Source organism: Mustela nivalis (assembly GCF_964662115.1).
Source record: "Mustela nivalis genome assembly, chromosome: 2".
NCBI lineage: Eukaryota > Metazoa > Chordata > Mammalia > Carnivora > Mustelidae > Mustela > Mustela nivalis.
In genome coordinates, this window is record NC_139021.1 from 95913654 (window position 1) to 95941306 (window position 27653).

Below are 27653 nucleotides of genomic sequence, written 5' to 3' on the forward strand. Positions count from 1 at the left end.
ATTTGGGTCACCACAGAAGGACCCAATGAGAAGTTGTCATTTTTCAGTGAGGAAATGAAGAAAAGAACAAGTCTGGAAGAAATCCATTGAAAGAGTCATTCTTAGAGAACATGCTCAAGAGTCATGCTTAGAGAACAGTAGGTGCTAAGGTTTTGAGGCAGGACCACGTCTAGGCTGAGAACAGAAGGTCAAACAGGATGGAGCACATAATAGATGAGAACAAGGTAATGCAGTGGTGGTTAGGGCCAACTAGGTAGGGTCTTGTAACAGTTTTGACTTTTTCTCTGTGGTAGAGGAGCATCCTTGTAGTTTTAAGTGGAGGAAAAACATCATCTATATTTTAATGGCATCACTGACTGCTGTGTGGAAAATACTGAAAGTGGGGCAAAATTGACAACAGGACACCAGTATCAGTTTATTGCTGCAAAACAAACTACCCTAAAACTTAAAGGCTTTACACATATAGTTTTTCAGATTTTATTTATCTGACAGAGAAAGAGACAGCAAGAGAGGGAACACAAGCAGGGGGAGTGGGAGAGGGAGAAGCAGGCTTCCTGCTGAGCAGGGAACCCGATGCTATGCGGGGCTCCATCCCAGGACTCTGGGATCATGACCTGAGCTGAAGGCAGGTGCTTAACAACTGAGCCACCCAGGTGCTCCAAACTTAAGGGCTTTAAAATGGCTTTGTTTTTCATGATTCAGTGGGTTGGATGCATGGTCCTTTTCCTCCATGGTGGTGACTGCTGGCGTCATCATCCTGTTGCATTCAGGAGGGAGTTCAGCCGGGGGTGAAAGTCCTAGAAAGCTTTACTCACATTGCTGGCAGCTCAGCTGAGTTGGCTGTGAGAAATGGAGCTGGTCAGGCCTCTCTCTCCAATCGAATAGTCAGACGTCTTACATGGTAGCTTATGGTTCCAAGAGAGCTAGAATGGAAGCTGTTGGGTCTTAAGGTCTAGGCTTGGAATTGATGCAGTACCACTTCCTCCATATTCGATTAGTCAAAACAAGCCGAAAAGACAACTCAGGGAGTGCCTGGGTGGCTCAGTGGGTAAAGCCTCTGCCTTGCACTCAGGTTTTTATCTCAGGGTCCTGGGATCGAGCCCCACATTGGGCTCACTGATCAGCGGGGAGCCTGCTTCCCCCCTCCACCTGCCTCTCTGCCTACTTGTGTTCTGTCAAATAAATAAGTAAAATCTTTAAAAAAAAAAAAAGCCAACTCAGTTCTAAGGGGAGAGAAAACTGACTACGTCTGGATGAGGAGGACTGGCATCTATATTCAGTTGAAAGAGCACTACAGTATTCTGGGTGCAAGATGTCAGTAACTTGGGTAAAGGGGAAAACAGAATTTGGGGAGGTGGCTACAAGGTGAACACATGCTGAGTGTAAAACCAACAGGATATAGTAGGGATTAGTGCCTTAGTCTGCTTGCACTGCCATAAAAGAATACCATAAAGTGGGTTGCTTAAATAACAGAAACTTCTTTTCTCATACTCTGGAGGTTACAAGTCCAAGATCAGGGTTCCAAGGCGGTCAGGTTGTGGTGAGACCTCTCTTCCTGGCTTGCAGATGGCCACCTTCTTGCTGTGTGTGTCCTCAAAAGGCCTTTCCTTGGTGTATGCACATGGAGAAAGAGATCGTTCTCTCCCTTTTTTTCTCTCCCCACCCCATGAACTTACTTAACCTTAATTACCTCCAAAAGCCCCTATCTCTAAAGACAGTCACATTGAGGGTTAGGGCTCCCATAAAGCAATTTGGGGGAATGCAATTCAGTCCATACAAATAGGATGCAGAATATGAAAGACGGAAGAGTCAAGGATGACTAGTTTTTCAGTCTGATACAACTGGAAAAAGAGATGTACACTAACTTAAATAGGGAATAGTGCTGAAGAGATGGGTTTTGGGGGACCGGGATGTTCAATTTAGGACGTGTTCATTTTGAGGTAAATATTAGACACTCAAGAGATAAGTGAATAAGATAATGGGTTACGGGTTTGGACTGGATATGAGTTTTCTGGAGCAGAGACATTAAGTGGGGTTTTATTAGGTTTTTGATGGCTCTTAAAACCATCAGAATGAAATTAACATGTCAGTCAGTGTAACAGAGAGGAAGTCTTTTAAGCAATTGATCATTGAGTTTGGGGAGATCAGGATGAGCAACAGAGCATTGGGAATTGGCTAGGAGGCCATGAGAACGTGGTGTATGGCAGTGGCACCAGGAATAACTGTGTTAAATGCTGCTTATAGGTTGTGAGATGAGGAATTGATCACCAGATTTAGCAATGTGGAAGTCATCAGCAATTCCTAAGCAGCCATAGCCTGATTAAAGATGGATCAGTAGAGTGGGAATACAGGTAGTATAAGGGTTTTACTGCAAAGCGGTGGAGAAATGGTGGGTAGGCTGGGAGGTAGAAGTGGTCAGGAGACTCTTAAGATGGATGATATGACAGCAATTTTGTATGGTGATGGGAACGATGCAGTAGAAAGCAGAAGAAAAATAATAATAATATAGGAGAGAAAGGGGAGAATTACTAGTACACACAGGGAAGAGAAAGTACCCCAGCTATGTGTATGGCCCACTTGTTCACTTCCGTTAGATCTATGGCCACACATCCCCTTCTGAGTGAGCTATCTTCCAATTGCCCTATTTCAAGGGCAACTCACTCTCCCCCCAGGCAACCTTATCCTTCATCTTTTTCTTTCCTTCATTTTATTTTTCTTGATAGCAATGATCACTTTCTAATGCTATATACTTTTTTTGTCCTTGTCTGTCTCATCTCACTAGAAAATAAACTTTATGTGAACAAGGATCCATAATCCTTAGAACAGTAGCTGTGACATGACGGGTGTTCAATAAATATTTGTTGAAGATTATCAGGCCTGTAAGGTTAAAGTACTTTACATCTTTTTAATTACAGATTATTAAAAGTAAGTTTAAGCCACGTTGTTTCACGCTCTTCCATAATGACACTTAAGTATGTCTATATATCTACATGTATATACCCTACAGGATTTGAAATGAATGTTTCCCATCAGTCTTTCAAATAATTTTCTTAACAGCTTTATTGAGATAAAATTCATTTACAATTCATTTATTTAAAGTGACAAATTCAATAGTTTTAAATATATTCACAGATACATGCAACCATCATCACAATTTTAGAACATCTTTATCACCTAAAAAACCCTATATACTTGAGCTATCCTTCTATTCCTTCCCCCACCTCCATGCCTCTCAACCCAAGGAACTGTAAATCTACTTTGTATAGACCCGCATATTTGAAACATTCCAAATAAATGGAATCATACAATACATGATCTTTTGTGATGGGCTTATTTCACTTAGTATGTTTTCAAGGTTCATTCATATTGTAGCATCAATAGTATCTCATTCCTTTTTATTGCTAAATAGTATTCTATTATAGAAATGGTCCACATTTTGTTTACCTATTTCATTTATTTTATTTTAAATTTATGTAAAATAAATTTTACATTTATGTTATAAATTTTACATTTATTTTAGCTATTTCTTTACCACATTTTGTTTTCCTTTGTTGCTGGACATTTGGCTGGTTTCCAGGTTTCTGCCTCTTCATAATCGTAAATGGCGCTGCAATGAACCTTCATGTATAAGTATATACCTATTAGCGGAACTACTGGGTCATGTGCTAATTCCATGTTTAAATTCCTGAGACTGCCAAACTGTCTTCTTACAGTGAATGCACCATATTACATTCTTACCATCAATGAGAGTTCCATTTTCTTCATATCTCCTCCACCACTTGTTACTTAAAAAAAATTTTTTTTTTAATTATTAAAAAAAATTGTGAAGTGATTGTGAAGTGGTATTTCCACTGATTGTGAAGTGGTATTTCATTGTGGTTTTGCCCATCCCTTTTTTTCCCCTTCAATACAGTTCCCTCTCCAGTAAAGAACCAGAAGGAAAATCATTTTCTCCTACTACATCCTAGAATTGCTTGAAAAATAAATCTGTGAATTGGGATGTGTACACTTCACAATACTACTTCAGACCCTATAGATAGCTTCTAAATATTATGTTTATTTTTAAAATGGTCCCTCAAGATTCTGAAAATTTCCCCTATGACTTCCCCCCGCCAACCAGGATTTATTTAACAACTATGTAATAAGGTAAAAGCTAAAACAGAAATATATTGAGAAGCTGTATTTCTTCCCTTGGTTGATTATATTTTTTTTAAAACCTCAATCCAATTTTGATATCAGATTTCTTTTTCCTATAAAGGTGGTAAGTGTGAGGATTTATAAAAACAGGTGCCTGGAAAGCTTACAGCTTTATTCAGAGTCGAATGTGGGCAATTAGAATCCAACAAGAGGAGGAAGGAGAACCTTTCCAAAAAGTAAGGACTTACCGAAAATGTTTACCTTCTGCTTCCAAACATGGGGTGGTAGTTTTCCTTTAAAAACAAACAAAAATATGTTTTGCTAAATGCCAAAACTATGTGAGCGCCTCTGAAGTCACAAAACAAGGAGACAAGGTAGAGATGCCTTCCGCAGGTTACCAGAGGTTGAAAGGTATTTCCTGACAAAGGAGCAGCTACAGATGGATCACCTTTGAAACTGCGTATGCAAATAAGTGTCGGGAAACTGTCCCTGGGATTCACCTCATTTGGTTACTTTAAGAAGTCATTACGGGTTATGAAACTTTGTGTTCTAATCCTAACAAGTATGGGAAGCATCGAAAAGCAGTTCAAGTAACATGGCTGTAATTAAACACTTGAACAGCAAGTGGTGGCTGGAGAAAGAAATAGGGCTGATCTAGGTTTTGGACAGTTGAGGTCTTTGGAGCTGCTATTCCAGGAGAATTAGGGGAAAAAAAATATCCTTTTCTCAGACTGTGATAAAATAAATACTAACTCTAAAGATGTTCAAGTTACTGGCTTCTTTGGACCTAGAGGGAGTCACAGGAAAATGATTCTATTTACACCAGAGGATTTCCCCCCCACAATTTAACCAATAATTAGGGGGATACTGGTGGATGTCAGCACGACTTCCCACAAACTCAGAATTATTTGCCCCAAATCTACAAAGCAAGAGTCCCGAGCAGCCTATTTCATACAGAAGGAATGTGTTTAATCAATTCACGTATTGGAAGAGCTGCAAAGAAAGGGGTGGGTGGTGGCTACCTTCTTGCTTCCGAGTTGGGAGAGACTCCGGAGATCAGCCAGAGCAGAAAACCTTTCTGGGACACACCTGTCTCCGGCTTGAAAATACCTCGGGATTCTAGCCAAACCCTTTCATTTACTCTTCCTTTGTTCCTAAATTATAGCAAGGAGGAATTAACAAGGACGGTGCGCACAACACATGCCCACAACACGGAGAATATTCAGAGACAGCGTAATAAAATGCACCTGTGTTTTCCCCACGAGGCCTAGGCTACCTGACCACCAAGCCTTACCCTGAGTCTGTATCTAGAAGGTGTCGGATGGCTACTTAGTTACCTTTCGACCTCATTCTTCGAGAAACACTTATGGAGGCTTACAAGCACTATGGGTTCCGGGGGTGAGGTGCGGGTGCGGGTCGGGGGCTTATAAAAGGTAGGAAGTCTAATAAGATAGGGCAGTACCTGCCCCAAGTAAAAAGCTCACAACTTGGTGGCGCACACCTGTTGTTACCAACCTCTCGCTCTTCTTTTTTGGAGCTCGACGTTGGGAGAAGGCTGACCAAAGCTAATTTTTTTTTTTTTAAGATTTTTATTTTTTTAAATTACTTATTTGACAGACACAGATCACAGGCAGGCAGAGAGGCAGGCAGAGAGAGAGGAGGAAGCAGGCTCCCTGCTGAGCCGAGAGCCCGATGCGGGGCTCGATTCCAGGACCCTGAGGTCATGACCTGAGCCGACAGCAGAGGCTTAAACCATTTAAACCACTCAGCCACCCAGGCACCCCGAAAGCTAATATTTAATTGAACATTTGCCTTGCGAAAGGACACTCTTCAGGGAGCCTCAGTATTAACTCACTTGGTCCTCGAATAAGCCTAGGACGCAGGTCTTCTATCCCTATTTCACAGATCAGAAAACTGAGGACGGAGGTCAGCTATCCTCAAGTCGCCCACCCAGGCCGAGACGGAGCCAGGAGAAACAGAGGAAAGCGAAACCCAACGGAGGAGGAGCCGCAGAGTGGGGAACGCGGGCTGAGACGCGCAGGGGAGAGCAGGGGTGCGGGGGACAGGGGGAGGACCAGAGAGGGCGGGCTTTACCTTCGTCAGAACTCCGCTAATGCCATCCACTTCCTGATTTGCATATCCCCATTCCTTCACCTGCTAGCGTCACCGCCAGGAATGGGAAATGTAAACTCCCAGCTCCGTCGGGTTCGGCCTCGAGCCGGAGAAGACCTTCCCGTAGGCGACCGAGGGCTCGCTTCTTCCTCAGCCTGGTCGGGGAGCCAGAAGGCCGGCTCCGGCAAGCGAACTAAAACCCCCAAGACTCCCCGCGCGGAAGGCTGGGTCCACGCTGAGGGAACATGGGGGTGTTCCAAAGGTGCCTTGAGAGAAAAACAAAACAAAACAAAACACGTACATCTTCCGCCGCTTTTCTACCTTCACACAGGCCTCGCCTCCATCATCTGTTTTATTAACAGACCGTGCAGTGAAGCGTGTGGAGTCGCCCTGTCTTCAGGCACAGCAAAGGGCAGGCATGAATACGGCTCGTGGGCGCGAGGTCCTCGGGCCGCGCGCGGGGCGGAGCCAGGGGCGGCGGGGCCGGGACGCAGGCCGGAAGTGTGCGAGGGCGGAGGGAGAGGCGTGAGTGCTTGCGGGCGCGCGTTTCCGGCCAGGGCGTCGACGTCGGCCGGCTGCGAAGGGGTTCTCGGCGGGCTCTCCGGCTAGCGCCTTACGCACTCCTCTGGCTCCGAGGCTCTCAGTCTCCGCTCACCTCGCCGTAGGCCCTGACGACATGAGCAGCAAAGAAGGTGGCGTCCCCAGCGGTGCGGGGCGTTATTTATTCCAAGGGGGAGACCCTCCATCCTTTTTGTTGGGTTTTCCACCGCTCTTCACCCTTGAGGGATGCCCGCTCCCCTTGCACGATCGGGGGGGCGAGGGTGGGGGCGGCCCCGCTGATTTCCCGGCCACGTGGTCCTGTTCACACCTCGCCCCCCCCCCCTTTTTTTTAAATCCTCGAGTTGTGTTTTTTAATCTTAGTTCTGTAATTGCTCCACCTTGTGCCAGACCAGGGAAGCCACTGGTGGAGGCCCGGGTGAGTTGAGCCTCGGGTTTGGGGGCAGAAAGGCAGGGCTGATGCTCTGCCGTCCGCCGAGAAAGCCTCGGAGGCGAGGGCCCTGCGGGCGCCGGTTCGGAAGGAAGGGGCTAGCCGACCGGGACGCGCGTCCGCTCTTGGTGGTGGAAGAGCCTCTCCAACTTCTTTCTCCTTCTCTACGTAAGGCTCAGGAGGGTTCAGGAAAAGGAAGCATGACAATTTCCCACATAACCAGAGGAGAGAAGGGAAGGATGTTAACTCCTCTTCACCCGTGATGTTGGCCTTCAAATGTAAGTTCCCTTGATGGAAGTTAGCGAGGGGCAGAGCACGGAGCGGGGGAAGCAGGATGGTTAGACGCGTTGTGCACGCGCAGAGACAGCCGTCGGAAGGGAAGAGGTGCCTGTGCGCCTTTTTTTTTTTTTTAACTTCTGGAGGTTTGCTGTGGTGCTGGGTCTGCCATTAAAGTCGCGATCACTCAAGTGTTGACCCCCCCCCCCCCATTACAGTTCTGCAGGTAAACGTTAGTTATTTCACATCAGAAACCCGACGTACAAATACGTATCCGCTGTATGTAAGTCAGGTGTATAAATACACACACATATTTAATTAGTTCACTTTTAAGCATGTGTTGGTTTTGTTTCCTCCACGAGACTTTTGAAGACCGTAGCACTTTGCGCAGAGTGGGGACTCATCTGTCAGTACATCGTCTACATGGTACGCAGATGCCATACGTATATAAGGTGTATGCGCATGTATATGTGTTAGTCGCAGTCCTCCTTTTAACTGGCTCAAGTGGCTCCTCCTTTCAGAACAGATGAGCATAAATTCTCCTTCCTGCCATCCTGGATCCACCCTCCTATACCTTATGGTCTCTGTGATTCGGGAACCCGAGAGGGCCTGAGCTGTAGACTAGCTCCCACTTATTGGAAGGCTCGATCGGAGCTGGAAGATCCGAGGCAATTGGGAAGTTAGGCCTGCCAGCAGCCGGTGCTCAGTCTTCACCGGGAGCCGCCGTGCTGCTACTCAGGTGTCCTAACGTTACAGCATCTGGCTTCCCCAGTCAGAGCGAGGAGGAAACCACAATCTCCTTATGTCCTCATGATCATGCAGTCATTTTTGCTACATTCTGTTTGTGAGAAATGAGGTTTAAACGGAAGGGAATTAGGTTCCACCTTTTGAAGGGAGTCTCAAGTAATTCCGGGGCATAAAATTTGAAAATCAACACGGCATCTACAGGATTACTGAGAGGTATGAAACAACTTGTGATTGAGTAGAGAGCCCATTGATAAAAACGCCACGCACAGTGAAAAACTGCACTGGGTCGCCTATTCCCCGTGTTTACACTTTGGTATCCTATACAGAGCTGCTTGTTTCCAAGCATATGTTGCTTTTGTTATGTTTCTGTCTGACTTTTCACACATAGTTCTTTAAGCTTGAAATTGCTTCTGATTTGCCTCCTGCATTGTTCATCTGGTGAACTGTGGTTTTCATGACCTAGCTCAAGTGATCTTCCTTGGAAGCCTTTTTGATTTTTTTCCCAAGCAAATTTATGGATAGACATTGCATTTATTCATTATCCATTCATCTGTTTAGTTATGAAATATTTATTGAGCATCTACTCTTCTAGCCTGTGTTAGTAGTGAACAAGAAAAATATGGTTCGTGCTTTCCTGAACCTTTACATATATTTATTATGTATTTTTTTATTTGTTTACATCTTTGTCTTTTACTGGACTAAGCGCCTTGAAGATAGGAATTGTCTTATTTCACTTTGTATTCATAATATCTAATTCACAGAGGTCATTAATATTTATAATAAATAATGAAAGCTTATGATTATCTTGATATATTAGGCAAAATACCAGCTTAATTATTATCTCAGTAATAAAAGAGCAGATGTATTTGGTCCTTGTCAACCTGTTAATTTGATTAATAGTTTATTCAAGTTCTGGGGTTTTTCTAATTCATGCAAAATACATCTCTGTGCTCCCAACAGATTAGGCAGTTTGCTAGGTCGTTGGCATGGCAATGCTTCTGAAATAAAGTGGTGATTAAGAGTTAAGTGGTTTATGGGTATTTCAGTGACTGGGGCTTGGAATTCAGAAAGTTGATGTCCTTAAAAGTTATAAACTTTTAGTTTAAAAAAAATCCAGGGTTTTGTTGGGGGGAGATAATTTTGCATTTGGTAGGGTAATTTTTAAAAAAGTTATGTAACTTAGGTAGTTGGAAGTAATTTTTGTAAGTGTCCTGTGATAATTTTGTGATAACGATCTCATGCTTACTAGATGAGGTTTTTTTTTTTGTTTGCTTTTTTACAATATGTATAACTTACTGTGAGGATGTAAGTAGTGAAACCCACATAAAGCATACCTGTGTTTAAAGAAATAGTATTTTGGTTACCAGTAGTCTTTGATTTCCAGTACTTTAAAAATGAATGAGATGGTATGCTCATTTTTACAGAGTAAATAATAGTTGCTTTATTGTGCCTAATGGTGTTGTTTTATAGGCTTGCAGCATAGAACATGCATTCTTATGGTTGTAATAATGTGTTAGCATTTCAGCAGGAACTTGATGCAAGACATGACAAATATGAGAGACTTGTGAAACTTAGTCGGGATATAACTGTTGAAAGTAAAAGGACAATTTTTCTCCTCCATAGGATTACAAGGTGAGTAAATATCTTTAAAATTTGTTACAGTTGCATACAGTTTGATATGTATTACAATAGTATTTTGTAATTCTTTATACCTCAGTAGACAGTAACTAGCTGTTAAAATATTCTGTGATTTTTTTTCTTTAAACCCTGGGATCAGAAGATGTTAGCAGCAAGTAGATTTTTTTTTTTTTTTTCTTAAGAGAGTGAGCCATTGTGAGCTGAGGGGGAGGGAGAAAAGGGAGAGGGAGAGAGAATCTTAAGCAGGCTTCATGCGCATCATGGAGCTAATGCGGGGCTTAATCCCACAACCCTGAGATCATGACCTGAGTGAAAATCAAGAGTCAGACACCCAATGGACTGAGCCACCTAGGTATCCCACTAGCAAGTAGATTTTAAGAAATATTTTAATCAATATAGGAAGGGAAAGCTCTTATTTTCAGAATAGATAGGGATTTTGTGTTAAGATCCCTCAGTGATGTAGATGTTGTTTGTGTAAATATTAAATTTCTAATGGTTTATTAGAGCCTGTTACATTAAAGCTTTCTTTGGAAGATACATGCAGAATTTTAGTATTAGATCAGTGTTGAAATCTGCTTTATCTTCCCATTCAGTGTTCAATTCATTGCAATCTGCTTTTCTGCCTCACAACTATTGTGATTGACCTGTTACCCTCATATTGCTAAATCTAGTACATACTCTTCTTATTCTACATTTTTATAGCATATGATCACATTGACTGCTTAATTGTTTTTTGGAACTTCCTTTTTCTTCAGCTCTGAGGCATCTTTTCTTTGAAATTTCTTTCTGTAAGAATATTTTATTTTATTTTTCTAGGTAGTCTGTATATATCCTGGATTCCTTGGTTGCAAATAAAAGAAACCAGCTTATGAGGTGCCTGTGTGGCTCAGTTGGTTAAGTATCCAACTCTTGGTTTCGGCTTAGGTTATGCTCTCAGGGTCAAGAGATCATGTCCTATGTTGGGTCTGCACTCAGTGTGGAGTCACCTTGAGATCCTTTCCCTCTCCCTCTGCCCACCACTCCTCTGCTGTTGACGTGCATGTGTGTTCTCTCTCAAATGAATGAAAGAAAGGAAAGAAAGAAAGAAAAAGAAACCAGCTTAAACTACCCTAAGCAGAAGAGGGAGGCAAATTATAAAGATTCAGGAGTATCTTATGAATACAGCTAGGTATCGCTCTCTTCCATCTTTGCCTCAGTATTTCCTTCCTGTTTCATTTAATTGGCTTTCTTTGCTTCTCTGTTTTACATGAGGTTAGGAAGTGCCTACCCGGTAACTCCCCAAGAGAGACTCTTGTTAAAAACTACAAATGCCTCTAGAAGGATTTACAGTATGTATTTTATAAAGTGTTTAAGTAAGTCCAGATATAATTTATGGTCTTTTTATTATGAAAAATATTACCGGGGGCACCTGCGTTGCTCAGTCAGTGAAGTGTCTGCCTTTGGCTCAGGTTATGATCCCAGGGTTCTGGGATGGAGCCCCACATCTGCCTCCTTGCTCAGCGGGGAGCCTGCTTCTTCCTGTCCCTCTGCTGCTCCCTCTGCTTGTGCTCTCTTGTGCTTGCTCTCTGTCAAATGAATAACTAAAATCTTTAAAAAAATATTACTGAAGTATTCTACTCACTCATTGACAGTTTTTTTTCATTTATAGTTTTTAAGATGACATACTAGTGGTTTTTTTTATTGTTTTATTCATTTTATTCTATTAAGTGGAAGTGTATTTGCCATACATAGATTTATTGGAATGTGGGGCTGTAAACGTCGTATTATCTCCTGACTCTAAAATTAGTTTTTGCTTATTTTTTTAATGGGTTTTCAGCTTACATTTCTGAAAGATTTTAAGTTATTCTTGAGCTTGTATTATGGAAAGAAGCAACACTGTTTTGACTAATTATGAACACTTTTTCAATAAAAGTTGCAATTTTGAAAGAACTGACATCAATATTCAGCAGTATAAAGAAATAATAGAACTGTGACAGGAGATCTTAATATTTTAGAAAAAACCATATTATTGTATGAAGTCATATTGTAAGTATTTCTCCACCAAAAATGTGCATTGGTATTATAGTAAACTTAGAAAGTAGTAATTTTTAGGAAAATAATAAATTGTATAAAAGTAAAGATACTGAATGAAAGAAGTCAGTCACAATACCAAAAGATAGCTACCGTCAGCAGATTTCATATTTTGTACACAAATTTTATGTATGTGTGTATATATTTATATATATTTAAAAAAAATTTTTTTTAAGCTCTGTGCCCCGTGTGGGGCTTAAACTCATGACCCTGAGATCAAGAGTTGTATGCTCTACCAACTAAGCCAGCCAGGCGCCCTTGCTTTTACATATTTTTAGTAAAATAGGATTGTGGTTTTAAGTTAGAGGCATCCAGATACAATATTTATTTAGCCCTGTGTTCATTGATACTTAGATTACTTCTTTTTTTTTTTTTAAAGATTTTATTTATTTGACAGAGATCACAAATAGAGAGGCAGGCAGAGAGAGAGGAAGGGAAGCAGGCTCCCTGCTGAGCAGAGAGCCCCATGTGGGGCTGGATCCCAGGACCCTGAGATCATGACCTGAGCCGAAGGCAGAGGCTTAACCTTTTGAGCCTCCCAGGTGCCCCATATTATTTCAAGTTTTTCACTAACAAAGCATCTGGCTGATATTCTTAAAAGCTCCCAATATTTTGATTATAGTGCTCCTGATATGGAAGAGATATTGACTGAATCAGAAATTAAATTGGATGGTGTTAGACAAAAGATATTGCAAGTAGCCCAAGAGCTCTCAGGAGAAGATATGCATCAATTTCATAGAGCCATTACTACAGGTAAGTGTTGGTTCACTTCAGTGGTAACATTAAAAAACAAAACCAATGTGTTACATGATTTATGTGTGAGTTGCATAGATTTTAATTGACACTTGGTGAAAGGTTATTGGGACTTTGGAATAATAATATATAGATAACCTAGAAACAATAATTGGCTTTATTTTTCCAGTTATGTAGAATAGTCAATGATAGATTTTAATAAAGTCATTGAAAAAACAGACCTAACAGAAGCAACTTTATTTATTTATTTTTTTAAAGATTGATTTATTTTATTTATTTGACAGACAGAGATCAAAAGTAGGCAGAGAGGCAGAGAGAGAGAGAGGGTAGCAGGTTCCCCGCCAAGCAGAGAGCCCAATATGGTGCTCGATCCCAGGATCCTGGGGTCATGACCTGAGCCGAAGGTAGAGGCCTTAATCCACTGAGCCACCCAGGCGCCCCAGAAGGAACTTTATTCTTGAGCGTGTAGGGCGTATTCACACAGGGTACATCTCATTTTCCAGTATGGGTGTATCTCACTGGTGACTCTGATATTCAGCTTAATTAGGCTCATAAAAAAGAATGTATCGCCCAGCCAGGTGGACCAAACATTTCGTGATGTGACTCCATACTGGAATTTTAGGATAGTACTGGGTTTATATAAATACAAATCACTTTATATATATACAAATCAGTCACATAAATATTTAAAGTGCTTGGTTTTTCTCATCCTTTTCTTAATGTGAGTTCATTGACAGGAGAGATACCAGATAGTTCAAAAAGATAAAGTCAAAGGTTGATTCATATTTATAGAAGTATATGAAAATTCTCTGTTTCTATTAAATAGCTGATTCCATTGAACTCTGGACGTTTCATCATGAGAATTGAATTTATGTGATATCTGCTCAGTGTGTCCAATTTTAGTGTGAACATTTATAATTTCAACTTGTTCTGCAGAAATGTCAACCTGTAGAATATTCAGATGTCTTTTGTTGTTGCTTAATAATTATATATACAAAAAAAAAATAATTATATATACAGTTGATCCCTGAACAATGGGTAAAGGTTGGGGGTGCTGACTCCTCCCACAGCCAAAAATGTACATAAAACTTTTGACTCTTCCAAAAGTTAACTGCCAATGACCTCCTGTTGACTGGAAGTGGTACTGATAATATGAACAGTCTGTTAACACGTATTTTGTGTATTAAGTGTATTTACTGTATTCTTAACAGTAAAGTAAAAGAAAATGTTCCTAAAATTATAAGGAAGAGAAAATATATTTATAGTACTAAACTATATAAAAAAATTGACATATACGTGGATTATTGCAGTTCAAACCTGTGGTGTTCTGGGGTCACCTGTTACTTTGTGTGTGTGTGTGTGTGTATTTATTTTTTTGCTGAGGTATAACTTACTTATAAAGTTATATTAGTTCTAGGTGTACATTGAATATATTGTGAAAGGATCACCATAAGAAGTCTAGTTAACATCCATCACTATACATAGTTACAGAATTGTATTTTTATTATGAACTTTTAAGATCTGTTATTACTGTTATCAAGCATAGTTACCATGCTGTGCATTACATCCCACTTGTGCCCACCTTCAACAACCACCAAAATGTCTTTTAACCAATCAGTAAAAGCAAATTAAGGCTGGAGTATGTTATTAGAAACTAAAATGAAAACTCAGTTGTATGAAGAGTCTTTCTGGTACATTTCCAAAAGTGATCCATTCCCATCATCATTTATTATTTATTATCAGAGATTTGTTTTTTTAAGTAATAGCACACATAATAAACAAGGTTTAATGAACTGTTTGTGCTGTCACGTGGCAAAACCTTGGACATGACAGGTTTGGCAGGGTTGCGAGAGAACATGTAACTGCTGTTGAGAAGGGTGAAGGGGAAGCTAAAATAAGCCTCTTGAAGAAAACCTGAGAATATATACGTGATCTTGTAGTAGAAAAGATTTTTTTTGAAAGGACACAAGCATTAACTGGTAAAGGAAAAATGGATCAATTGGATTTCATTAAAGTTAAGACGTCATTTGTCTGAAGACGACATTAAAGTGAAAGGGTAAGCCTAAGTCTGAGAGAAGACACATGCATACCTTGGATAAAGGACTCATGCAGAGAATTTATGAAGAATTCCTAGAGATCACCAAGAAGACAGGCAATTTTAAAAATTGGTCAGGGTTGCCTGGCTGGCTCAGTGGATAGAGTTTGTGATTCTTAATTTTTGGGTCATGAATTCAAACTCCATTTGGGTGTAGAGATTGCTTTAGAAAAAAAGGGACAAAAAACATCAGTGGGCCTCAAAATGAATATTCATATGGCTTTTTAAAAAAGCATATGAAAAGGTGCTGAACATTATTTACTGGAGTCATGCAAAGTAAAGCCAAATGAGATACCATTTACTCATCTGCAAGATTAGAGTATAAAGACTGACAATACCACTTGAAAAAGCTTTGGCAGTATCTAGCTAAAAATATGTGTCTACTGCATGATCCCTTCTGGGTATGTACGCAATAAAAATGAGGCTTATGTCACCAAAAGACATGCAAGAAAGCTGGTAGCAGCTGTAGTGATCATATCCTAAAACTGAAAAATGACCCAAGATGTCCATCAACAGGAGGAAGGATAAATAAATTATGATATATTTGTACAGCATAATAGCTGTATAGTAATAAAGAATTATAAGCATGCATACCAGCATCTATGAATCTCACATACATTCATTTGGGCAAAATAAGCAGGCCCAAAGGAGTATCTACTGTATAATTCCATTTAAGTGAAGTTGAAAAAGAGGCAATATTAATCTAAGGAGCCAAAAGGCCGGATAGTGGTTATCTGGGAGTGGAGGTTGGGGGCAGGGGTTATTGATTAGAGGCATGAGGGAACCTTCTGGAGTGATATAAGTGGTTTTGCATTTTTAGCTGGGTGATATTCAGAGTGTACACATGCTTAAAAATTCACTGAGTTACACATGTAAGATTTATGTACTTTATATAAATTATAGCTTTTTTTTTAAACAAAGTCACTATTGACAAATTCTTACTTCCTTTTCCCAGAGTGGTTCTTTGTATCAGGAGATCATATCAATAATCTCTTAATGGTATAGGGGTGCCTGGCTGTCTTTAGAAGAGCATGTGACTCTTGATCTTGGGGTTGTGATTTCAAGCCCCATGTTGTGTGTAGAGACTAGTTAAATAAATAAAACTTGAAAATAAATCTCTTCGTGGCAGTCTTGTGAAAATAAGTGCCATGTTCAGTGAAAACAGCTATGTCATTCGTATTGATGATATTCTTTGTCAGAATCCTTTTGATGAGGTTTCTCTTGGGTAGCCTGACATTTCCACTTGTTAGGGAAGATTTTTTTTTTTTAAGTTTTATTTATTTATTTATTTGAGAGAGAGACAGTGAGACATGAGCGAGGAGAAGGTCAGAGAGAGAAGCAGACTCCCCGTGGAGCTGGGAGCCCGATGTGGGACATGATCCCAGGACTCCAGGCTCATGACCTGAGCCGAAGGCAGTCGTCCAACCAACTGAGCCACCCAGGCGTCCCAGGGCAGATTTTTTTTAAAGATTTTATTTATGTATTTGACAGAGCGAGAGCATGTTCACAAGTAAGGGGAGTGGCAGACAGAGGGAGAGGGAGAAGCAGCTTCCGGCTGAGCTAAGCAGGGAGGCTGACTTGCGGGGCTTGATCCCAGGACCCTGGGATGATGACCTGAGCCGAAGGCAGAGGCTTTAGCCCACTGAGCTACCCAGGTGGCCCGATCTGAAATTTTTATGTGCCTCTTCTAGTGGAAGTGGTTTGGGAAGGAGGTGAGCTTGAACATCCAGGCAGTTCCCTCTTGTTAGTTCTCAGGGTTGATTGGAATCCAAAAGTGGCATGTCTAGGCTGCAGGTATGTTATAGATCTTTTCAGGGATATAGATCAGGAGTGGTATTGGGGTTCCTGTAGGCTCTTTCAGAAAAGCATGTGACTGTTGATCTCAGGCTCCTGAGTTCAAGCTCCATGTTGGGAGTAGAGATTACTTAAGAAAAATCAGTAAGTAGGAGCAGTGGTGTTACCATTTCTTGATACGTGAGTATTACACTGCCATGAGGAATCCCGGGGACATTGCTGCTGTTTCTCCCCGTGAGCTGGAAGTAGCTTGAACCATACTAGAGACAGATCGGTGGCAGACATACATTTCAGTCAGAGTAGTCCTGCTACTTATGACTGTGTATGCATGTATAATCCAAAGGGCCGCTCATGGGGAGCAAGTTGGGTCTCCCAGTTTCTAGAAAGTCCTTGATCTGAAGAGCAGTATGGTCTAAATGTCTTTACTGCGTCAAAGTGAACAAATCACATTCTGTGGCTTCTAAGTATCCCATCAACTTGGGTAACTAAAGGCAAGAGTTTGAGTAACTTCCATAGGTTGATTGTTTTTCTGTCACACCATGCAATAAACTTATCTTATAAAAACTTAATGACAATGTAATACATACAGTAAAAGGTGGCTGTAGTAGTCTTCACTTTAGACTTTAGTCCGTCCTTAAAAAACTTTCATACTTCGGGAAAAACTGATACATGTTCCTCACGATGTTGGTGCTTTGTCATATGATGTGTCTAGATTAAACGTCTCAATTCGTATTAGTTCAAGGTTAAGTTTTACCAATCCTCATAACTTAAAGTTCTGGTGGGGCAGTGTAGATTTGCTTTATTTCTCCCAGTAATCTATTTTGTATGTTCTTCGTCTGTGAGTAAAGGGTAAGGAAAGACTTTAAACAAGACCGAGGACCATATGGGTAGTGACATAAAAAGAAACCTAGAAAGTTGCTCTTGGCTTTTAGAACAAAATGGAGAAATGAAGAAAAAAGACAAAGGAACATTTCATTGAGTCAATAGAATATCACTTAGGAAGGAGACATTGCACTATTGGAGAGAGTTTAGATAGGGCATTAATAAAATGGAAGCAATTTTCAGATTTTCCCTCTTCAGTGTATCATTGAGGATTATTGGAAGCACCAGTTCCATTTTAGGCTTTTATCTATTTTTGTAAGTTTTTGTGAAGATTGCTTATTCATGGTTTAAAAATTTAAGAATTCCCTGTATCTCACTTTTCTCTAGTTAAGCCCTTAAAATAAAATGAGATTCTTTAAACCTAAACAATAAAGTTTTTTTTTTTTCCTCCCTTAAAGTTAAAGAATAAAGCAGTTAGATAAAGAGGTATCTGGGACTTAAAATTTTGCTGACAGGTATTTTATTTGGTAAAATAAGGTTACTTATAATTAGAGTAGCATTAACAATATGATGTTTATGAATAGCATGCTGCTTGTAATTGTTAAATGCTTGTTTTGGTGTTACTCCAAATAGTTGTTCTTTTGACTTGAAGATAAAACAATTCTGGCATTGAACTAAAGGAGTTCTGTGCTTTTCCTCATTAAGAATAGTGCTAATGGCACGCAGAGCATTTCCCTAAGGGATACTTGTGTGAGCTCAAACGTAGAGTATCCTCCTAATAATTGAACAACAACAAAAAGGTCTGTTTTCTACACATTTCTTATCGGAGTAGATTACAGATTGTCCCAAGGGATGGTTAAACAAATGAACGAATAATTAGTTGCTTGAAATAAGTCACTTAAAAAAATGTTGGGTTCTGTCGTGTTTTTGTTTTGTGTTTTTCTCTTGTTGAAAAATTAACAGTTGGGGGAAAATGTTCTTCATCTCAAAGAAAAAAAATTTTTTTGTTTAGTTTATATCGCTCTGATAATGATAAAAATTATTTAATTTTGAGATGTTTTGGTGCACATAACTAAGTTCAGACCCTAGCTAATATTTTAGTTCTCCTATTCAGGAATGTGAAGGATGGTTAAGTGGGTATTTTGGGCCACTTAGACATTTTTTTTAAGCTGTTATTCTTTATGACCTTTGCAATATCCCTAAGTTATAGATGTTATTCTTATGCTAAATAGGTGGGAAAATTGAGTTAAACAGGAGTTAAGCAACTTGCTCAAGATAAACTAGTAAGTGGTACCATTGGTTTCTTACCACATGGATTTAATTTAATCTTTTGACTTTAGAACCTCACTCCTAGTAAAGGGTGAGTCTTACTTTAAGTCCCCTTCCCCCCAGTGTTAGGGTTTTCCTTACAAATCCAGCACACATTATAGCTCTTAGTTGCTCTTTTTTGTCCATAGCACTTAAAACCTTCTGACATAACTATGAAGTTTCTTTTTATGTTATAGTGTCTCTCTTTCCTGTATTAGAAAGTGAAATCTACATGTCTCTACAGATTTTGTTGTTGTTCACAGATGTGAACAACAGGTTTCGATAAAAACAACAGTTTTTTTTTTTTAAGATTTTATTTATTTATTTAACAGAGACAGAGATCACAAGTAGGCAGAGAGGCAGGCCCGTGGGGGGGAGGGGGAAGGGGGAGCAGGCTCCCTGCTGAGCAGAGAGCCCCATGTGGGGCTCAATTCCAGGACCTCGGGATCATGACCCGAGCCGAAGGCAGAGGCTTTAACCCATTGAGCTACCCAGGCACCCCAGAACAACAGGTTTTTATAAAAGTTTAATTTTTACAAAAGTTTTTTAATAAAAATAATATTTTATGAAAATTTTTATATAAAATTTTATCTAAAAAATTAATTTTTATAAAAGTTTAATAACAGGTTTTGATAAAAGTTGACAGAATGAAGAACAAAACCATTTTCAAAGGGCTTTTCTTTTTTTGTTCAACCAGATCCTTTATCTGATGATTTACTTTTGCAAATTTTTCCTTGACTTTTTTTGTTTCTTCCAGAAGAAAACCTGTTTCCAGTGGCTATTACCTACACGTGATAGTAGAAATAGGATCGGTATTAATATTCAGGAAATCCTAAACTTTGTTTTATCAGTACAGAGAAATTTGATACAGGTTCAGCCTATTAGCAGAATTCAGAAGGCTCACTGAGAAATATACCAGGATACAAAGAGTCGTAAGCCTTTGGAATGATAGTAAGAACAATTTAGTGAAGGGAAAGATATAGCTGAAAACTGAATTTATCTGTTTATACATGAGATTCATTATACTAGAGATGTTAGTTAAGATAAAGCTAAGAACTGAAATAGATGAATAAACCATGATGTTTTGGTGGTTTAACAAGGCAGAAATTGTTTCTTTCTCACTGTAAAGTCTAGGCTTTGTGGTGCTAGTTTGCTTGAGCTCTGCCAGCTTAGTCATTCAGGGACCCAGGATCATGGGGACTCTGGTATTATCAATACATGGTTTCCACAATGAGCTAGGGCATCAAAATAAAGCCTGTGGGTTATGGGAAAGAAGGGTGCAGGGTGATCCCTGAGGTTTTTATCCCTGCAAAAGATAGATCACATCTGCCCACATTTTTTTGGTGGGTCACATGGCCACATCTAACTTCAAGGGAGAATGAGAAATACGATCTCTTCCTATGCCAGGGTAATGATATGTGTTCGGTGAATAGTCAATTTTTTTTTCCTGCCCAGAATGGCAGTTTGATGTCCATTTGGTTTAGTGGAAAATCTGGGTATATATGCATGATGATGGATTTTAAATATTTTTCTGAATATATTTTAATTTTGTTTGAAAACATTCATTTACCTAATTTGAGAATAATTTTATAACTGAAAGAATGGTTAGAGGATACCTAGTCCTGCTACCTTATTTTCTAAATGAGCTTAATGATGGTATTGGAATTGAAATCTGATTTATCTGCTGATACATTTTCTGCTAGACCACCTCTTCTCTGATAGCTAGTATTACTATAATAATCTACTATAATAATACTACTATAATAATAATACTCTAATATAATAATACTACTAATAATCTACTATAATTGTTTTTTCCAAAGCCAAAGACTATTACTTGAGTATCTCAGATCCTATATCTGGGTAAAGATACTGGTACTTCTTTAATTTTACCTGCATGTGTAAGTAAAATGGATACAGTTTAAACTTGCATTTAAATGTGAGATGGTTCAGTATACATTTTCCTGACTATTTTAATCACAATTTAGGGGCACCTGCGTGGCTCAGTCAGCTAAGCATCTGCCTTTAGCTCTGGTCACTATCCCAGGGATTGAGCTCCCCTGCTCTGTGTGGAGCCCGTTTCTCCCTCTCCCTCTGCCTGCCGCTCTGCCTGCTTATGCTCTCTGTCACTGTCAAATGGGTGAATAAAATCTTTTAAAACAAAATCACAATTTATAAGTGTGTATATTGTAGTGTGAGACCCCTATGGTGAATAGTAGGACCATGAGAAAAATCTCTGTAGGTATTTTCATGGTTATAGAAACTCTGTTTCTGTAATGTAAACATTCTTTTAGATAAATGTCTGGTTCCTACAACTTGGACTGTCCAAGTATGAGGTCGTCTAGCATAGTTTCTCTTTTCACCTTTGAACATTCATTCCTATTGCTTTTCTGAAATCCTTTTGAGAAAGCTCCTTTTTTGAGCTGAGGTCTGTCAGTTGATAAGGATGGAGCTAAGCAGTGAGCATGAAAGAGACAGCTTCTTTCTTAGTTTTGTGTGAATGCACCAAGTCAAAAAGCTGCTTATTCCATGGCAGACCATTTTAATTTAATATGCCTTAGTAGGATAAATGGTCGTGTTCCATTAATATAATTTGTCATTACTTAGAATTATAGTGCATGTTGGGCCAGGGTAACATTTCAAAAGAATGGCCTCTTTTAATATGAATTAATACACTGCAAAGAAAACAGTAACAGAGAAACCACTGATTTCTTTAAAGAAGTTAGAAAATGTTGTCTAACAAAAATTAATCACCTTCATTCCTTTTTTTTTTTTAAAGATAAATGATGGAAGATGCATTGTGAACTTTATTTTTCAAAGATAATGCCCTCATTCTTATTTTAGTTATTCTCACTTCAGTTTAGTTCAGCAGTTTCAGAGGGTCCTTGTCCCAATACTGATGCATTATTCCATATAAGTCCTGCAGTGTAGGTAGATATCCGTTCTTCACAAATAGAAATTGAAGTGCGGTAAAGTTAATAAATGACCTTTGTTCACACAGCCAATGAGACTGAGTTAGCTTGTGAGCCTCATTTCAGGTCTGTGCCTTTCTTTTATGTCACCCTCATAATTTATTTGGAAGAAGGCTAGAAGCAGGGAGGTGAGTGAGGAGGCTGTGGTGGTCATTCTAGGTGTGAAATGAACAGAGCCCCCAAGCTGGTGTTAGTCATGGGGATGAAAAGAAAAGAGCATGCTTTTAGGATATGGTTTTTTAAATGTGCAAGGGGAAGGAAATAGTGTCAGGACAACCTTTGGGTTTCTGGTTGGGCTAGCTGGTTGAATGAGGGCATTATTTAAGAGAAGAAAACTGGAATGTGGAATGGGTTTTGGATGAATACTTTGAAATTATGGGGCATTCAAGTAGTTGCCTAATAGGCAATTGGATATAGGGTTTAGAGAGCTGATGATACAATGCAGGACTGATCTTCAGTTTCAGCCTCAGAGTCATCGGCTTATAAGCTGTTGTTGGGTTTACAGACATGAATAAAATTGTTCAAGGAGAGTATAGGGTGGCAAGAAATCAAAGACTGGGTCCTGTGGAACTTTAACTAAAGGGGTTAGAATATTTGACAGAATCGGATCCCAGAAAAACCAGGAGAGGGTGAGATCTAGAGCTTAGGTGAATTGACATACCTTAAAGGAGAGGACAGCCACCTCTTCGGAGATGGGCAGTTAAGGATGGATAGGGAGGTAGACAGTTGTGTGCTAAGAGAGGAGGGATGGGAGGTGGGGCAGTGGTTTGGAATTGATGGGAGACTGAAGATAAAAGAAGGACTGTGAGGGGGAATGGGAGTGGGACCTTAACCAGACATTTATTGTGATTGTTAATTATTTCTGAAAGTTTACCTGATGAGTAAATTTGATCTTTTCTATATAGCAATATAAGTGAATGAGGTAAAAATTTAAATTGTGGTTAGGGTTTTGCTAACTAGTTATAGCAGATGACAATGGGAGAGGTAGGACAAGATACTCAGCTCAATAGACTATGGCCATTTTGATTGTGAAAAGAATACTTTTTACTGTCTGTTGGTCAGTAGTGTATTACCAACTGTGGTGAGTAGCAAAGTCAATACATAATACAAATTTCCACATATCTGGGGTATCTCATAAGCCAAACACTATAGATCCAAGATACTACAGTAGTTTGTTAGGGCTGCCATAGTAAAGCACCACAGACTGGGTGGCTTAAACAGTAGGAATTTACTTTTCCACATTTCTGGAGCCTTGAAGTCCAATAAGCAGGATTGTTGTTGTTTTTCTGAGGACTTTCTCTGGTTTAAAGATGGCTCCTGTCTTTCTGTGTCCTCGCATTGTCTCTCCTCCACGCACGGGCATCCTTGGTGTGTGTTTGTTTGTTTGTTTTTAGATTTTTATTTATTTGACAGAGATCACAAGTAGGCAGGCAAGCAGAGAGAGAGAGAGGAGGAAGCAGGCTCCCTGCTGAGCAGAGAGCCCGATGCAGGGCTCAGTCCCAGAACCCTGAGATCATTAGCTGAGCGGAAGGCAGAGGCTTAACCCACTGAGCCACCCAGGCGCCCCCTTGGTGTTTGTCTCCGTGTGCTAATCTCCTTTTCTTACAAGGACACCGGTCAGGTTGAATTAATTGTCCGAGTTACTAGGGTTAGGGCTTCAACAGATAAATTTGGGGGATGTATGTAGTTTAGCCTATGACTTGCTTTCTGGTTTTGTGCAACGCAGCTAGGGGGCAAACAGTGCAAAATTAATGTTACTCCGGGGTGGGGAGATGGGGGAGTTGCTCTGAGCTAAGTTTAGAGGTAGAGCTGGGGGGACTTGTGCTGTGCAGCTGAGCTGTGACTCCTTTATGTAAACCTCTGCAGAAATGCCCTAAGAGGACAGCTGATAGCATTGGGGGAAGTCTGCCAGGAAGCAGGGATCTAAACAGGTGTTTCATGCAAAGCATATTTCCTCAGGTTGCAGTAATAGTCTTTGAGGTAGGTTCAGGGGAGCTTTGCTTTAGTTGAGACATACCCTCTGATGGTGAGGGGAGTGGCTCTGCAGTAGGGGAGGGGTCTGGGGGAAGGAATCTGCCCTGGGTCTTATCGAATGAGTGAAGGACAGCACACCTCTCCCACCCAGTAAGTGACTTCCAAACCTTTCTCCTTTTTTCCCTTCTATCCCCTTTATTTATATTTCAGTAGCTAGAGTGAGGATGATGAGAGAGGAACAGAGATTTGATGAGTAGTAGAGAGAGTAGAGGTAGAGGCAGGCCAGTGAATCCCCACATAGGCAGGATCCCTGGTCACTGAATGACTCATCGAAATGGAGAAAATCATGAGAAGAGCTTGATGATGTTCCCAATATCAAATCTTGCCTCAGTGGCTTCGTTTAGCTAGAGAAAGACAGATTAAAAAGACCTTTCAACTAGCATCTAAAAATCAAGAAATGGGGGCGCCTGGGTGGCTCAGTGGGTTAAAGCCTCTGCCTTCATTCAGCTCAGGTCATGATCTCAGGGTCCTGGGATTGATCTCCTTCTGCTCAGCAGGGAGCCTGCTTCTTCTCTCTCTCTCTCTGCCTGCCTCTCTGCCTACTTGTGATCTCTGTCTGTCAAATAAGAAAATAAAATCTTGGGGAGCCTGGGTGGCTCAGTTGGTTAAGCGACTGCCTTCAGCTCAGGTCATGATCCTGGAGTCCCGGGATTGAGTCCCGCATCAGGCTCCCAGCTCCATGGGGAGTCTGCGTCTCCCTCTGACCTTCTCCTCGCTCATGTTGTCTCTCACTGTCTCTCTCTCAAACAAATAAATAAAATCTTTAAAAAAAATAGTAAAAAAATAAAAATCAAGAAATGATTTGGTAAGTAACTTACACTTCTGTCTTAACAGCACTTGGTAAGCTGTTTTTAAATAAATATAGTTTAATGTAGTAAGATAATTAAAGAGTCTATCTAGAATTTGGGATTAATATGGATTTATATAATAATTTATGTTCCTGTTAAAATATCTCGAACATCACTACAAGGAACAAAGGAGTTGAAAATGCTGACAGGAGACGTTTAAGGGATTACTATAGTGATTAAGTGAGATAGGAAGAGACCATGATCCTTTGGTACTAGCAGAGTCAGCTTGGAGGAATTTAGAAGATCCCCAGATTACTATTAGCTTTTCAACTCATTCAGGTTTGCTATTTAAACAGATAAAATTTACTCACTGAGGTGAGGTAGAAAGAGAGTGTTGTCAGACACACCTGGGTTTATGTGTTCGCTCTGATACTCAGATTTGTAACCTTGGAGCACAGTATACAACCTGTCTGAATTTCAGCTTCCTCACCTGTTATGTGGGGACAGGAATAGCTGCCTCATGGGTTGTATTGAAAACTAAATAAGGTATGTTTATGGAAAGCATTTCCTATTTTGTTTGGCATGTAACTGTTAACAAATGTTTATTTACTTCCCTTCTGGAATTTAGCAGAATTAATCTGTAACAGTATGCTAAATTTTAAAGATTTTACTTATTTATTTGACAGACAAGAGATCACAAGCAGGCAGAGAGCGAGGAGGAAGCAGGCTCTCCATTGAGCAGAGAGCCCGAATGCGGGGCTCGATCCCAGGACCCTGGGATCATGACCTGAGCCGAAGGCAGAGGCTTTAACCCACTGAGCCACCCAGGCACCCCAGAGTATGCTAAATTTTAAAATTTATTTTCATTTTGGGTTAAGATCTCTGTCATACTTTTTCAGCATACACTCTTCAGTTTTAAAGTAAAAGCCATGCGGAAATGGACAATATCCAAATTAGACAAAATTTGAATTAGTGAAATTGTGCTTAGGTTTTACTCTTGGTAGTATAATTGCATGTATTTTACAAAGCCAAGGCTTATGGATGTATTTTCAGTGTGTAATTCATGTATTTGCAGGTAGATTTATTTTAGCAGAGCGGCATGTGACTTAAACCTGGATCTGACTTTAACATTTCAGTGATCTAATTGAGCTAACTTCTGAAAAAATTGAAGTGGTGTTCTTAAAAATAGTTATAAATGCAGTTTTAAAAATTGACATACGATTTATACATCATAAAATTAACCCACTTAAGTTGTAGAATGCAGTGGTTTTTACTGTAATCACAGTTGTAAAGCTGTTGCTATTGTCTAATTCCAGAGTGTTTTCAGCATCCCAAAGGGACACCCCTTACCCGTTCGCAATTACTCCCCATCTTCCTTCTCCCATGCCAGTACACCCAAGCCTAGACAGCCACTAATTTACTTTCTGTCTCCATGGATTTGCCTCTTCTGAATATTTCATATAAATAGAAGCATATGGTATGTGGCCTTTTGTGTCTGGCTTTTGTCACTTACCGTAATGTTTTCAAGGCTCTCATATATGTTGTAGCACATATCAGAACTTTGTTCTTGGGATGCTTGGGTGGCTCAGTTAAGCGTCTGCCTTAGGCTCAGGTCATGATCTCAGGGTCCTGGGATCGAGTCCCGAATCCGGCTGCCCGCTCAGCAGGGAGCCTACTTCTCCCTCTGCCTGCCACTCCCCCTGTTAGTGTGTACATGCTCTCTCTCTCTCTCTCTGACAAATAAAAAAAAATAGAGCTATCTTTAAAAAAAACAAACAAAAAAACCCAACCACTTTATTCTTTTTTTAAGGCTAAATAATACTCCATTACATATATACCACATTTTGTTTATCCATTCATCAGCTGACGGACATTTGGGTCGTTTCTACTCTTGGGTTATTGTGAACAGTGCTGCATTTGTCTACAAGTCTTTGTTACTTTCAGTTTCTTGGGGATATACCAAGAAGTGGGATTGCTGGGTCATATGGCAAGCAATTTTTTAAAACACTGAAAGCCTGAAAAAAGTAGTTGAGTACAAAATTTGAATTTAGAATGAAATTTCTGTCTTGTCTATTTACCTTTATATATGGTTTTTGATGGAGATTTGGACTGGATGTATATTGCTTAAGTATTATAAGAATAAGTAAAAATAATCAGAAGTCTTTAATTGGGTTTCCTTGTATATGTTCTAATAGGGGAACAAGGAGAAAAATAACAAATTACATAAAAGCAACCTACAGACTTCTCTCTTACTGGCAGCTGATTCTGTAAATAATTCTAATTGGATTTCATCCAAGGTAAAAGCAGAAGGGGAAGACATTGTTTGATGGAGTATGGCAGTAGGTTGAAATTTTTCACCTTGGGGATTATTCACTGAAAATAGCGGATGTCCTTTTCATCAAGTTGAAACATAACTTGTTTAAACATCCTTTTACCTAGATGTGACCAAAACTGCTTTTCAGTGTTTGGGGCCAGATGTCCTTGAACTTTGTGTGTGTTATATCATGAAACCTACTTACCATGGAGCAGTAATGGCCACCTCATCTCTGAAGGAACTTGAATCAAACACATTCTAAAGACAACCTATATAATGACTTTAGATATACTTGAAAATGGAATGTTCGCCAGCCGTCCATATTTATGTAGATTGACACCACAGATGAATTTTGAAGGCTATTCTATACCCACCTTTTTTTTTCCCATAAAAAATAAATTAGAAAACTTTAAGACCTCTGATTCTGAACTTCATCAGTTTGAACTTCAGTCTTGTAAGAATATTTCTTTCCATTAAGGACTTAAATCCAAAGTACTATAAATTTAGTATAATTAGATTATTCTGAACATTTGAACACCAGATTTTAAAATATTTTTTGTCATAGCACTTACAGTTCCATCAAACTAGTGAGGAAGAACCACGGAGAAATTATTTTAAAGTATTTTCTAAACATTTGAATCTCTTAAGGTACTTTTGGGAGTGGGGAAAGGAGAAGGTTGTAAAGGTGTCATTCTTTCCTTCAAAACTCTGTGGTGCAAAAATAGGGGTTCATAACTCAGAGCTGGCTGAAACATGTAGCTGAAGTGTAGGTTTTATGTAAATGGTATGAAGAAATGAGTGCTTC

At 39.8% G+C, this 27653-nt stretch overlaps 1 protein-coding gene and 1 long non-coding RNA gene across 5 annotated transcripts in view; one reads left to right on the plus strand and one right to left on the minus strand.

Annotated features, from left to right (window-relative positions):
* Positions 1-463: 463 nt before the first annotated feature.
* LOC309857973 lies at positions 464-5631 on the minus strand. Its single transcript, XR_014307997.1, has 2 exons — positions 4386-5631; positions 464-935 (listed from the first exon to the last, which is right to left on the minus strand). It is a non-coding gene; the product is annotated as an uncharacterized lncRNA (long non-coding RNA).
* Positions 5632-5711: 80 nt separating this feature from the next.
* TSNAX (translin associated factor X) overlaps positions 5712-27653 on the plus strand; it is a 35148-nt gene continuing 13206 nt past the window's right edge. Inside the window, exons 1-5 of one of the 4 annotated variants that reach the window (XM_082718931.1) lie at positions 5712-6941; positions 7171-7225; positions 7411-7515; positions 9778-9892; positions 12591-12721. In XM_082718931.1, coding sequence (XP_082575057.1) covers positions 7500-7515; positions 9778-9892; positions 12591-12721 — 262 coding nt within the window. In that variant the 5' untranslated portion in view covers positions 5712-6941; positions 7171-7225; positions 7411-7499. Of the gene's footprint in view, positions 6957-7170; positions 7226-7410; positions 7516-9777; positions 9893-12590; positions 12722-27653 lie in introns of all 4 variants that reach the window. The other 3 variants (XM_082718930.1, XM_082718928.1, XM_082718929.1) reach the window with 3 other exon arrangements.